The sequence below is a fragment of the Emericellopsis cladophorae genome, assembly GCF_022114955.1.
Source record: "Emericellopsis cladophorae strain MUM 19.33 chromosome Unknown NODE_7_length_695568_cov_118_814649, whole genome shotgun sequence".
In the NCBI taxonomy this organism is placed as follows: domain Eukaryota; kingdom Fungi; phylum Ascomycota; class Sordariomycetes; order Hypocreales; family Bionectriaceae; genus Emericellopsis; species Emericellopsis cladophorae.
The window spans coordinates 417,644-431,107 of record NW_026250932.1 but is presented as its reverse complement, the minus strand read 5'-3'; the positions used below and the strand labels follow the sequence as shown (position 1 = coordinate 431,107).

At 54.8% G+C, this 13,464-nt stretch overlaps 4 protein-coding genes across 4 annotated transcripts; 2 read left to right on the top strand and 2 right to left on the bottom strand.

Annotated features, from left to right (window-relative positions):
* Nucleotides 1-237: 237 nt before the first annotated feature.
* Nucleotides 238-1,655, top strand: J7T54_005623 (uncharacterized protein; the record flags this gene model as incomplete). The annotated part of the gene is made up of 2 exons (XM_051504061.1): nt 238-875; nt 926-1,655. The coding sequence occupies 2 exons, from the start codon at nt 238-240 to the stop codon at nt 1,653-1,655; spliced, it is 1,368 nt and encodes a 455-aa protein (XP_051364450.1).
* Nucleotides 1,656-1,778: 123 nt separating this feature from the next.
* J7T54_005622 (uncharacterized protein) lies at nt 1,779-2,620 on the bottom strand (the record flags this gene model as incomplete). The annotated part of the gene is made up of 2 exons (XM_051504060.1): nt 1,779-2,560; nt 2,608-2,620. The coding sequence occupies 2 exons, from the start codon at nt 2,618-2,620 to the stop codon at nt 1,779-1,781; spliced, it is 795 nt and encodes a 264-aa protein (XP_051364449.1).
* A 1,332-nt stretch (nt 2,621-3,952) lies between these two features.
* Nucleotides 3,953-6,752, bottom strand: J7T54_005621 (uncharacterized protein; the record flags this gene model as incomplete). The annotated part of the gene is made up of 4 exons (XM_051504059.1): nt 3,953-5,113; nt 5,188-6,134; nt 6,204-6,409; nt 6,739-6,752. 4 exons carry the CDS (start codon nt 6,750-6,752, stop codon nt 3,953-3,955), a joined length of 2,328 nt encoding a protein of 775 aa, XP_051364448.1.
* A 100-nt stretch (nt 6,753-6,852) lies between these two features.
* J7T54_005620 (uncharacterized protein) lies at nt 6,853-11,467 on the top strand (the record flags this gene model as incomplete). The annotated part of the gene is made up of 5 exons (XM_051504058.1): nt 6,853-7,660; nt 7,737-8,146; nt 8,201-8,741; nt 8,802-9,550; nt 9,662-11,467. 5 exons carry the CDS (start codon nt 6,853-6,855, stop codon nt 11,465-11,467), a joined length of 4,314 nt encoding a protein of 1,437 aa, XP_051364447.1.
* Between the last annotated feature and the right edge of the window lie 1,997 nt (nt 11,468-13,464).

Here is a 13,464-nt window from a genome sequence, read left to right as displayed (position 1 = left end):
GCACTTTTTACACAAGTCTAAATTGTCATCAAAAGGCTAGGGCATCTGATCACAACCCAGCACCCGCATTCGCACTTCCGGATATCCTCTGTGGCGTGTTTGAAGACCAAATGGAGACGCGCCAACAGATGCTGCGACCTCAACGGGATGACTAACCACATCGTCATCCTCAAGCTCAACCCTCTCACACGACAAGCTCACGAACTCTGGGATTCCCATCCAAGCAGTAATATTGACATGGCCTCCGCATCATCCACAACAGGGCCAAAGCCTCTTCCGAAGCTGCCCCGCCTCGATCTCACAGCCCCTCACACGTTCACGACGCCCATCAAGCGCATCCACGAGGGCACAGACGTCTCACAATTTCTCACATCTCTTGCCTACCGCGATATCGGCATATTCATCCTGCAGCTCAATCATGCGCTCGTGCCACGCCAGGACGAAAATGGCAAGATCCACACGTTCAGCCTGCCCAACGCGCCGTCGTCTACCCCGTCCATCAAAGCCCTTCAGGAGCTTCTGAAGACGGTGGAGACATACATAGATGAGGCACCACCTGACCCGGGCCCACGGAGATTTGGAAACGTCAGTTTCCGGAAATGGCACGAGCTGCTGGAACAAAGCATGGAAGGACTGCTAGGTGATGGTCCCTTAGCCAATACCTTGAAAGCTGGACATGGCACGGCAAGGCAAGAGGTTGCCAGCTACTTCCAGGGCGCATGGGGTAGCTCCCAGCGACTCGACTACGGAACTGGCCATGAGTTGAGCTTCTTGGCGTTTCTAGGATGCCTTTGGAAGTTGGGATATTTCAATGACGGGGACTCGCAAGACGACGGCGCCTTGGAGCGTGAGATTGTTCTCTCAATCATCGAGCCGTAAGTGCACCCCGACGGCCCATACCATTCTCGACTGACGTGCATGCTAGCTACCTCTCTGTCGTTCGAAAGCTCATCCTCACGTACACTCTGGAGCCCGCTGGCTCCCATGGCGTCTGGGGTCTCGACGACCATTCTTTCCTCCCATATATATTTGGCTCAGCACAGCTTGCCCGCCCGATATCCTCACCTTCAGAACCCACACCCCTCGAGGGATCTGTACGAGGCGCACCTCGCCCTAGTGCTGTGACGGCACCTCAACAAGTGGAAGACTATCGCCAAAGCAACATGTACTTTGCCGCGGTTGGTTTCATCAACGATGTAAAGAAAGGGCCATTCTGGGAGCACTCGCCGATACTATTCGACATCTCAGGAATAAAGGACGGCTGGGGCAAGATCAACAAAGGGATGGTCAAAATGTTCAACGCCGAGGTGCTCTCCAAATTCCCGGTCGTGCAGCATTTCCCATTTGGATCACTCTTCTCGTGGGAACAGGATCCGACAGCACCTACGCCCACGCAGAGCGTGCACATGGCAAATCAACCAATCGCTGCCGCTGCCGCTGCCGCACCGGCCTCGGCCACCGGCACTGGCGCGCCATGGGCGCAAGCCACGAGAATGCCAGCCGCCACAGGACCAGGCGTACCATACTCGCGTATGCCTGCGGGCCCGAGCTCTGGGTCGCTGGGCGCCAGACCTCAGCCCAGAGATAACAGATCACCGGGGGAGACATCCACGGAGCCGCAAATCAGCGTGACAAAGGCGCCGTGGGCTAAGTAGAAGTTGTATATAGAACACTAATTGCATCGCAACACCAAGCCGCACTTAATCGCGGCAAGGTCATGGGTATAGATCTGAACACATTGCATCGCTCGCACATATCCAACAAAGTGACAGTGCTCTTTAAGCAGTCGCAGCCGGCGCGGCAGGAGTCGTCTTCTCCTCCTCGGTAGGCAGCTCGGCCGCGGGAGCCGCAGGGGCCTCCTTGGTATCGGCGGGCAGCTCAGTAGCAGGGGCCTCCTTGGCAGGCAGCTCTGCAACGGCTGGGGCAGCGGGAGTCTCCTTGGTCTCGGTAGGAAGCTCGGTAGGAGCAGCCTCTTCCTTCTTGGGCTCTGCGGCAGCAGGCGCAGCAGGGGCGGGATCAGCTAGCATGGTCAGGTTGAGTTGTCCATCCATGATAGCAAACTTACCAGCAGCGGCAGCAGGAGCAGGAGGTACGAGACCAGCCGCCGTGGTCACAGCGGGATCCTTGGGAACAGCGTGTGTAGCAGCAGTGGCAGCGTCTGTGGCCTTGGGCTCCTCGACAGCAGACTTGGTGGCGTTGGGGTCGGCAGTGGGATCAGCAGCGGGCGCGAGGCCAGCCGCCGTGGTCACAGCGGGATCCTTAGGAACAGCGTGTGTAGCAGCGGTGGCAGCGTCTGTGGCCTTGGGCTCCTCTACAGGAGGCTTGGTGGCGTTGGGGTCTGCGGTGGGATCGGCAGGAGGCATGAGGCCAGCGGCGGTCGTGGTGTTCTTGTCGTCAGGGACCGCGTTTGTGGCAGCCTCGAGAGGCTTGGCCTCGGTGGTCGCGGGCTGCGTCGCGTCGGCGGCCGGCTTGGATTGGGTGGGCTGCGCAGGCTCGCCAGACTTCTTCTTCTTGAAGACAGCCTTGAGCTTGCCGACAATGTTGTCGAGAGCACCGGGGGCTAGGAGGGTCAGCAACGATGCGCAGAGTTGTTGAATGCGCACTTACGAATGCCAGGCATGGTGGAAGTTGGTGGTTATTAGCCTGTGAAGCTGTTAGCCTTTCAGGGTCCAGCTGAGCTTTCGGGAGCTTTCTCGTGAGAAGACAGCACCCGCGCGTACCTTGGAGAAAGAATAGATGATATTGACGCGAAATGCTCGCAGAGTCCTGAGAAAGAGACAGAGGTTTGGGTGCGGAGAGAGGAAAGGAGACAAAGGACGCGACTGGAGATGAAATCCCGTGGTTCGACTGCAATCAATGGGGGCACTGCCTGCATGTCATTTCGGGACATGAAGGCCCAGACGCTAGCGTCATACCACGTCTGGACTCTGGACTCTGGTGACATGGACTCTACCCATCTACTTATTTGCTTAATTCTGACGAGTAGTGAGCGAGAAGCTGCAGGTGAATAAGCACCTTCTTTAAAACTTACTGACTGCGATGCTCTTCACAGTCGGATATGCCCATGGTGTGAAAGTATTGTGGGAGACTGAGAGCTGGCATGCCTTTAGCCGCCGGGGCCACACCCGTGACCCGACAGTGCAACATCACGAGAGCTTGACAGGCGCTAAATTACGGCTCCATGTGGGAGGCCCGGCCCTCGTGTCTGTGAAAGTAGCGGTGGGGTCAGCCACTGTAGTATATCGCTGAATAGTCAATGCGTAGGATTCATCCGTCTATCTGCCCCCTCAAGACGTGGTGAGGTTAGTCGTGTAACCAGACAGTACGTAACGGGTGAATGCTAACAGCGCGAGAGAACCAGGGGGTCTAGTCGAGATTGTGAATACGTATATAAGTTTTGTATTGTTGATCCCTTACATCAACAGGTGTTGGTCCAATGGTCTAGTGGTATGATTCTTGCTTTGGGTTGTTTAAGCTCAACTGCAAGAGGTCCCGTGTTCAATCCACGGTTGGACCCTTTGTTTTGCACTTTTTGCCTCCTGCATTGCAAGTGGATTGAGTTCATTGTCCTTTTGCTTTCCCTTCTTTGCGTGTTTTTTGGGGGTGAAATTTCGTCACTCAATGCCTCTATTTGAACTCGTCCTGAGTCTAGTTGCAAGATCACTATCCGTACATCGGGGGAGCATTGCGGACGTAGTTTGCGGCAGCATCGTAAGAACAGATTTTCTTTTCCTCAATTTTTCTTCTTATTTCCTCGACAGACTATCAAATAATTTCAACATCTCATTACAGATACTCACTCAGTCCGCATTCAATAACATTGCGTCCCGATGCTATTCACTTTTACCGAGTACGTACACCACCCAAGACCTGTCTAGATCATGTGACGATAAGAACATGAGCACCCAGGGGAAATTGACGCCAGCGTACTTGTGTCTCTCTGATTTCATCTCTATTCTGTTCCCCCCGTTTCCTCACCAATCTCATCCACACTGACAAGTCTGGATCCTTTCGTGACGACCCCAGCCAGCTCGTCTATGCTGTTCGTGCTCCACATGACCAGCAAAGGCAGATTGACCTGCAGGTAAGCGCTGATCCAGTTTCGCAGCTCAACACCAACAAGCGAATCCACGCCGTACGAGTCCAAACTTCGCGCTGAGATGATCTCGTCGGGCCTAAGAGCGAGAATTGTTGCCAATTGCCTGACAATTGCTCCGCGCACAGCGTCCAATGCCTCCTCATACGTCTCTGCCGCCTGCAGCGCGGACCCAACGTCATCAGCAGCGCCACCCCTCTGTCTGCCGACCTGTTTCTCGCGGCCGAGATGTGCAAACTTCTTGTCATTGGTCCAGTACATCGCCTCGAGGCCGCGCTCGTTACCGGAAGGTACTAAACCGACCGACGACTGGCAGTGTCCTGTTTCATTCTGGATGACGTGGCCGAGATGAGATAGGAACTCGGCAATCGTCACATTGCCTAGGCCGTTTCGACGGAGGGTCGCGGCCACCTCTGGGTTCTCACTCACGTAGCCAGCCTCGGCAATGGCACCGACGTTGATCGAGTATGCCGGCAAACCAAGTCGCTGACGGTAGTGGGCGATTCCATCCTGGTAGGAGCAGGCTGCGGCGTAGTTGCTTGAGCCAATGTTGCCGACGATGGACACCACCGAGGAGAGCATGACGAAGAAGTCCAGGTCGTGGGGCAGAGAGGTGTGTAGGTTCCACGTGCCCCGGACCTTTGGACTGGTCGCTTTGCACCACTGCTCCACTGTCATGTCATCCAAGAGAACGTCGTGCAAGACCATGGCGGCCTGGATGAGCCCGCGGATGGGTGGCAACGTGTCCCGGATGTTGGTCAGCGTTCGGTCAAGCGAGTCTTCCAGAGTTACATCGCACTGATCGACCCGGACAGTGACCCCCAAAGACTCAAGCTTGTTTAGGAAGCTGTGGGCTTCAGAGTCGACCTGCGCCGAACGGGAGAAGATGACAATGTGACGAGCCCCTTTTTCTGCCATCCAATCGACTATCCGCCTTCCTAGACCTCCCAAGCCTCCGACCACGAGATACGTCGCATCCGAGTGAAGCTGAACAGGCAGAGGCTTTGGTTCGACGACCTGTGTTTTTTTTTTCAAATCAGTATCACGTCCTTATTCCACATTCGAAGCGCCTTTGAAAGCAGTGCACCTACCTGGACCTTTTGCTCTGGCTCTACCGTCAACAGTACTTTGCCCGTGTGCTTGCCAGCCTGAACGAGGCGAAATGCTTCTCCAATCTGAGAGATGGGGAATTTGGTCAGTTTCACGGGCTGGACAGCCCTGCTAGCGAACAGCTTGTGGGCCAGACTTTTCCTGGTGACAATGACATGCGCCAAGTCGACGTAGGCGAACGTAATGTTGTTGAGCAGGAACTCCATAGGCATCAGGGCATTTTCCATCAGGTCCTTGCGCCCAATTTCCACGAACCGACCAAACGGTGCAAGCGAGTTGCATGACTCACGGAACATTTCTCCGCTGAGAGAGTTAAGGACGACATCCACACCGTAACCGTTGGTTAAGCTGTGGATCTTATCGCGGAAAGACGTGGTGCGGCTCGAGAAGATGTGGTCCTCAGCGATGACAAACTCTGTAATCAACAACTGCGTTTTCGTGTCATTACCGCAGGTGACAAAGATGTCAGCACCAATGTGGCGGGCAAGCATGATGGCTGCTTGGCCGACCGCTCCAGCTGCGGAGTGGATGAGGATGCTCTCGCCCTTCTTCAACTTGCCAGCATATACCAGACAGTAGTAGACCGTGGCCCAGACAATGGGAATCGAAGCAGCGTCCACCAGGTCCATCTCTTCTGGGATGATATGACAGCAGTCTCCGTGGACGACGGGGTAATTTATATATGACTGGGAATACAGAGCGCAGACGCCATCTCCAGGCTTGAACCGGCTTGTCATGTTGGCCCCGACATCGAGCACGACGCCGCTGCAGTCATTCTGCATCTGCGTTATGCCTTCAAGCTGGCCCGAGGCAATCAGCACGTCCTTCAAGTTGACACTTGCGGCGCACAGCTGCAGCCTGATGTGGTCGGGGTCGAGATCGCCAGCGATCTCGGAGTTATCCACCCATCGAATGGTGTCCAGCACACCTGGGACAGCCAGCTCTGCCGACATGGCTCTCTTGTTTATGAATGGAGCTTCTTCCGCGGGCAACTCACCCATGTCTCGACGGATGTGGCTGTCAAGACCTGGCTCGGGCCGAACACGGGAGACAAACAGCTGGCCCTCTTTTTCCACGAACTCAAGCTCGACCTGGACGATTTCGCTCGAGTCTTGGAAGATGAGCTGCAGGCGGGTACGCAGCGGACGGCAGAAAAGGAGGACCCTGTCTCGTTCGAGCTCTGGGGCGTGGAGACAACCATGTCTAGATTCGACTTGGATTTGTCACTCGCAGACATTGCATACCAGTGCCAAGTAACGCCTGAGCAGATTGAGGATGTATACCCTTGTACTCCGATGCAAGAGGCGCTGTTCGCCATCACAGCAAAACAGCCAACGACATATACATATCGTCAGGTCTTCCAGGCAAGTCGCGAGGTGGACTTGTCGAGGTTCCGGTCGGCGTGGGAGGCAGTGGTCAAAGTATTACCTATCCTGCGCACTCGAATTGTCCTGGACCGCAAGAGCGGATTTCTTCAATCAGTCATCGACGCCCCCCTCGTATGGCATACAGGCAACAAACTCGACGCTTACCTCAAGATGGACATGGCCAAGGGGTTCGAGCCGGGCCAGCCTCTTCTGCGATGCGCACTCATTCAAGAACAGAACTCGGACGCGCAGTCCTTTATCTTGACTACCCACCACAGCATGTTCGACAAGTGGAGCCTTCAGAAGGTATTCCAGAACTACCTCTACCCGGCCTATGTGGGAGGTGCGATGGCAAAGGTGATACCATACCCAAGGTTCATCCGCTATCTTCTCGATACCGACTTGGAAGCTGCCTCGCAGTACTGGAACCGCTTGCTGGCAGACGTTGATGCGTTCACCGATTTTCCATCGCTGCCTCCTGGTCACCAGTCCAAGCCGACCTCGCTGCTCAAGCGTACAGTACGTGTGAAGGACCTCGCGGATCTCCAAACGCCATTTCCCAGTCTACTAAGGGCAGCGTGGGCTCTCACAGTGGCCCATTATGCCGCCGCAGAGGACGTCATGTTTGCTGTCAACCTTTCAGGCCGTTCGGCACCTGTTGCGGACATCACAGACATGGCTGCCCCTACTTTCACAACAGTTCCTGTCCGAGTCAAAGTAGACGGCACGCAGAGCGTCCAAACCTTCTTGCATGATGTCCACCGAGAGGCCGTGGAGATGATACCTCATGAGCACATTGGCCTGCAGAAGGTCAAGGACCTCGTTCCTACTTTCAATCCAGCAGATCTGAGACACCTGTTTCTCGTGCATCCTGCAATGGATGCTGATGCGTCTATTCGTGTGCCCGGGTTTGAACAGATCGACATGAGTTTGGAAGCACAGGGCGACTATCCCCTCGCAATCACCTGCAAGGTGGATGACAGCGGGAGCGAAGCGGCGGTGGAGGCTCGTTTTGACGAGACTGTCCTTCACAGTGACCGCTTGGAATCTGTCTTGCGACAATTCGAGCATAATGTCGCTCAGCTCGGTAATTCCACGGTCCGGGAGCAGTCCATCGGAAGTCTCCCCCTGGCGAACCCACATGACCTCGAGCAGATCTCAAGGTGGAACCCAGACATCGAAGAGACCCCCCCCCGACCTGGGTTGCGTTCACGGTCCTGTTCTCAAGTCTGTCCGGGAGCGTCCCAATGCGCAAGCCATCTGCAGTTGGGACGGACAGCTCACGTATCAAGAGCTCGACGCAATGGCCAGGACCCTTGCCCAAGTGCTTGTGACGGATCGAGGCGTTGGGCCCGAAGTAGCCGTCGGCTTCTGCATGGACAAGTCGCGGTGGGCCATTGTCGCCATGCTGGCCATATTGTATGCTGGCGGCGCGGTCGTGCCTCTTGGTGTTCAGCTTCCAACGGAAAGACTGAGGGTCATCGTGGAGGACTGTTCCCCTGCTATGATTCTCTGCGATGAGGCACATGTGCAGAAATTTGAGGCGCTGGGCCTGACTGACAACACCGTGATTGTGAGTAAGTCAACACTCCAGCAGATGGAATCGACACACAAAGATCAATCTCAGGACATTCCCTTCACATCAGTCCGTCCCGAGAATATGGCCTGGATCATGTACACCTCTGGGAGCACAGGACTTCCCAAGGGAGTCGTACTGGAGCACAGGAATCTGCGTTCCAGCCTCGTGGGGAAGGGCAACATATGCAACATGGATCCAACAACCCGCGCATTCCAATTCAGTGCTTACACATTCGACGTCTCCATCAGCGATATCTTCATCACCTTGGCCTGTGGGGGTACCATATGCGTGCCTTCAGAGAGCGAGCGGATGAACGATCTGATCGGGACCATACAGCGGCTCAATGTCAATTTCCTCAATATCACGCCCAGCACGGCGGCACTAATTCCTCCATCAGATGTCCCGGCCGTCAAGATGCTGGTACTCGGCGGTGAGCATGTCAACCCGGCCTTGGTGGAGCAGTGGCTGCAGGCTTCAAAGGCCACTCTCGTCAACAGCTACGGTCCAGCCGAGTGCTCCATTGCTAGTACTGCAAACGCGCCGCTGGGGAACAAAGACGACTCGACCATCATCGGCAAGGCTCTACCTAGTACGAGCACGCAGACTTGGGTCGTAGATCCTCATGATCACAATCGCCTAGCACCTGTAGGTGCCGTCGGAGAGCTCCTCATTGAAGGTCCGAATCTCGGACGTGGCTATCTCAATGATGCAGTCAAGACGTTGACATCGTTCATCACTGACCCCAAATTTGTCGCCCACGTCCGCTCTGGCAGTAGAAGTGTCCAACGTCGAATGTACCGCACGGGAGATCTGGTACGGTACAACAGCAATGGCTCCCTCACCATGCTTGGGAGAGGCGACTCGCAAGTCAAGATCCGCGGCCAGCGGGTTGATCTAGCCGAAATCGAATCCTGCATCATGAAACTTGTGCCCGATGCCAGGACCGTGGTGGTGGAATACTTCAGCCCCAACGACGACAAACGTGCACTTGTCGCCGCCATTGAGCTGCGCGGCCGACATGGCAGCGATGTGGCAAGCATGTCTGGATCGCTGAGGATATCGCTCGCTGAGAAACTCCCGTCGTATATGGTACCAAGGGTGTATATGCAGATGGATAAGATACCCAAGACAGCCTCGGGCAAGACCGACCGCCGAGCGGTTCGCCAGTTCATGGCCGAGGGGGGCTTCCAAAGTATGGAGAATGTGCATCCCGAAACACCAGAGCCCGGAAAGGTGGACGGCGACCGAGAGGTTCTTGTCCGTAGAATGTGGGCGGGCGTGTTGGGCATGGAAGAATACAGCATCGACCGACAGGACAACTTTTTCGACCTGGGCGCTGATTCCATCAGTGCCATGAAGCTCGTCGCTGCAGCGAGGCCGGAGGACCTTCACATTCGGGTTCTTGACGTTTTCCAAAACCCAGTATTGTAGAAATTGGCGGCGGCCACCAGCCTCGCTAATGGATCGGTACCTCAACAGGCTTCACAGCAAGACTAACGTCCTTTCCAGCTGCTGGGCGGCGTGGAGGGCATTGAAACCTTCCTGAGAGATGTTGTGTGTCCAGTGACACAAACACCCGGGATCTCGATCGTGGACGCCTTTCCAGCGACTGATGCCGTTGCGTTCAATGTCGTTGGCGCACTGACGTCTTCACAGACCGAAGTCAATACATTCTTTCTCGACACAGATGCTGTCCTGGATCTGGATCGACTGCAGAAGAGCTGTATGATGTTGATAAAGCATGTGGAGGCGTTCCGGACCGTGTTTGTGCTCGATCACAATGATGGAAAGCTCCTCCAGGTCATCCTGGACTCATATCAACACAAAGTCCAGAATGTCATGGTCAAGGATTCGATCAAGTCTTCCACCCAACGCCTCTCAGAGAGCGACTTTTGCCGGCCTTTTCAACTTGGACGCCCCATGATAGACATGGCCATCCTCCACCATGAGGGGAGCAGCCAGACACGCGTCCTGTTCCGAATGTCGCACGCTCTGTACGATGGACTATCTCTTCCGATCATATGGGACACTCTTCACGCGCTGTACGATAGGCAGGGCGCCCTTAAGACGGATCTGAGCCCATTCTCCGCCTATCTCCATAATCTGCTGCCACACACGACCGACAAAAGCTACACATACTGGCGAAGCTTGCTCGAAGGATCCGAAATGCCCGCGCTCAGCCCGGTCAACAAATCCAACACGCAAGGGCCAGTGCCGATGGCTTTTACAGGGAAAAAAACCGTCGCAGTGTCAAGATTGAAGGATACGGGCATTACCATCTCGGCCGTCATCAACTGCGCTTGGGCGCGTGTGCTAGCCCAGTACACCGGGAGGAACGATGTAGTGTTTGGTGACACGATTTCCGGCCGGAACCTGGTAGACCATGCGATAGCCAGTACACTCGTCGGCTGCTGTGCCACCCATGTCCCCGTACGGGTCAAGCTTGACAGGTCCGGCAAGCAGACATTTCTCGACTTGCTGCAGCAGGTGAGGGATCAGCAGCGATCTCGAATCGCCCATGAAGGGCTCGGGTTCCGTGCAATCATTCGCGATTGTACGCACTGGGTCCCCTCTACTCGTTTCACCTCCATTGTCAACCACCGACCAGGTACATCGTCGGCCAAGTCCGCCGGTGGCGAGATGGCATTCAGTGTCGGTGTTGTCGAGGCCGAAAATAAACCACTCACAACCTGGTACGACCTTGCCGTCATCTCTGAAGAGCACGAGGGCGCTGTGCAGCTCAGCCTGGGTTATTCAACCGTGGCGTTCAAGCAAGAGTTGGGTGAAGCGCTGCTGGCTGATCTTGCCGACACGGTGGACATTCTTGTGAATGCTGCGGCTTCAAAGTCTGAGCAGGCAGCTTTATACGGAACAGAGGCCTTGCCCAAGTCCATGATGGCTCCCGACAACTGGCAGCCGCTCGACAAACTTGGGAAGTATAGTCCGCAGGCAGAGGTTGTAAAGAATGACACATCCTTGGAACCAACAGTTGATATCGGTCTCGTTACGCTCGAAGAGATCTGGTTCCCTGTTTTTGTTTCCAAAGTCGGAAAAGCAGAGTGGCCGCTGGCCGAGAGTGGTCCAACACGAGAGATGCGCCAGATGCCGTTCTACGACCTGGGAGGAGACTTGGTTGACGCTGCGTATTTCGTTGCACTGATTGAACGCCGCAGAAAGACCTTGAAACGGTCTTTGAAGGGGGAAAACGCTACAGATTCAGACGCAGAAGAGGTGACGATCGATCATGTAGTTCTTCATCCCAGTCTGGGAGACTTTGCTGCCTTCTTGCACGAGAGACAGATTGAGCTAAACTGAAACAGTGTAGTTGTATGAAATATACCAAGTTCCCAGGCTGCCGTTATTTTATTGAGCAGACACGATTGACTTGACCTAATTCTCCTCGCGCTCGGGTTCTGTCTTTGGCCTCTGCCATCCTTTGTCCCTCAGCATTCTCGTAAAGGTTTTCGCAGACATGCCGTTTTCGGCCCTTTTAGCCTTCATCCATTCCGTGATCACCAAGCCGGGGCGTTTCATAACGCGGTCTTTGAACTTCTTCGGGATAACAGCTCCAACTCCAAGTCTACCATTGGTCTCGGACGCTTTCTCCAGGATTGTGGTGCTCGCTCGGACGTATGTCTCGGCGACCTCAACCCACAACCTCCACTCATTGTCGCTTCTGGCCAGGACTTGTGGTAGAAGTCGCCGTCGATGGAGCACGCGTTGCAAACGAGCTGCTGGATATCGGCGAAATAGCCCTTGTCACAGAGGCTCCGAATCGCGAGACTTTGTTAAAATCAATAATCCAAAGCTGGATCCCGCGGTTTCGGAAGCTAGGCTGGTTCTTGTCATTCACTCCCATGTTTCGCATTCGTGTCGTGGACTTGGCCAAGATATGTCGTCGATCTTCTTTGGGCAAGGGGGAAGGCCCAGGTCTTCCTCGCGCATGGGATCGGCTCCCGATCACGTACTCCACGCCGAGCATGTCGAAGCCAGCAGACCGATGGCCAGCTGCTAGGCCTAGGGCCATATCCCGGGCAATGAGAAAGGGGTCCATGTCAAGCTCCTCCAGCATGTCAAGGTACAGGGGAAAGTTTTGCAGACTCTTGCATTCCTCTTCTCTCTTATCAGGGCTTACGTCCTGTGATGTAGAGACTAGGTAAGGCCGACAGAGGCACGCCTTTTTCTTGTCGTCAACGAGAGCCTCAGCTTGGTCCTTTGGCTGGAAGTAGTGGCGAATAAGATTTTCACGAATCACTTTCCGGAGGGGCATGATCCGTTCCAAGCACATTAATGGACCAGGTTTCTGGCCTCTATCCTCCACGGGAAATCTGTGGCCATGTTCTTCAAACCACCTTTTAGGGCTTTCGTCATCTTCCATGCCGTATGTGGCGATGTAGCGAGGTACTCTTGGCATGAGAGTATTGGGAAACTTTCCACTTGCCAGGAACGCCAACCATGCTTCATCGTTGACAGATTGGCAAATCATGTTGCCGTGTGAGTACTCGAGATATAATGTTTTGGGGGAGGTAAACGCCTCCTTCAGGCAGTACTCTGTGCCGGGAAGTTCATAGACAGTACCAAACGAGCCACGCCCGATTTCTTTCAGCTTCAATGTCTTGGGGTCCGCTCGGCGTAGAGCCTCGATGCGCTCAGCGAAGGAGGAGCTGGTCGATATCACCGAGCGCACTGGGATCGTACGCCTCAAAATGTCGAGGGGCTTTTCGGCGCCATCGGCGGACAGTTTCGAAAAAAAGGGTTCTTCGGTTGCTCGACGCACCGTATCCACTTGGAGGGCTTCGTGGTCGCCTGGAATCCCTAGTAAATTTGCGAAATTTACAATATCGTTGAGCGGAACGCTGCAGTCTGTTTCATCGGAACGGCCTTTCGTTCGGCGGGAAGCTGGGGAACTCATAGTGGCTTTTGCTGTGGGCTTCCTGGATGGGAAGATTGAAAACATGGGAGCGAAGTTCTGGGGACCAAGTCCCCTTTCAAGCAGGGAATCTTGGTTTTGACCTACGCGTCACTTTACGCGGTTTCCATGTGGTGTCTACGCGAGCAAGCCACTGCCTCCTTATGGGTGGATGGCCATTCTTCTAATACTTCTTGCTAGGTACTTAGGTACTGTAGCCTTTGTCCAAGACTTGGAACAAGTCACACTTCTAGTAGGGTTCGTGTTCTGGTTAGGTTTGCAAGTCCTGCGCGGGAGAGGGGCGGCTCAAAAGCAGGCTTGTATTAACGAGGCTGAAAGTGTCTGTTTGATCTCGGAGGTGGTGTAGATATTCGATTGCATGCACTTGTTGTACTGCCCACGT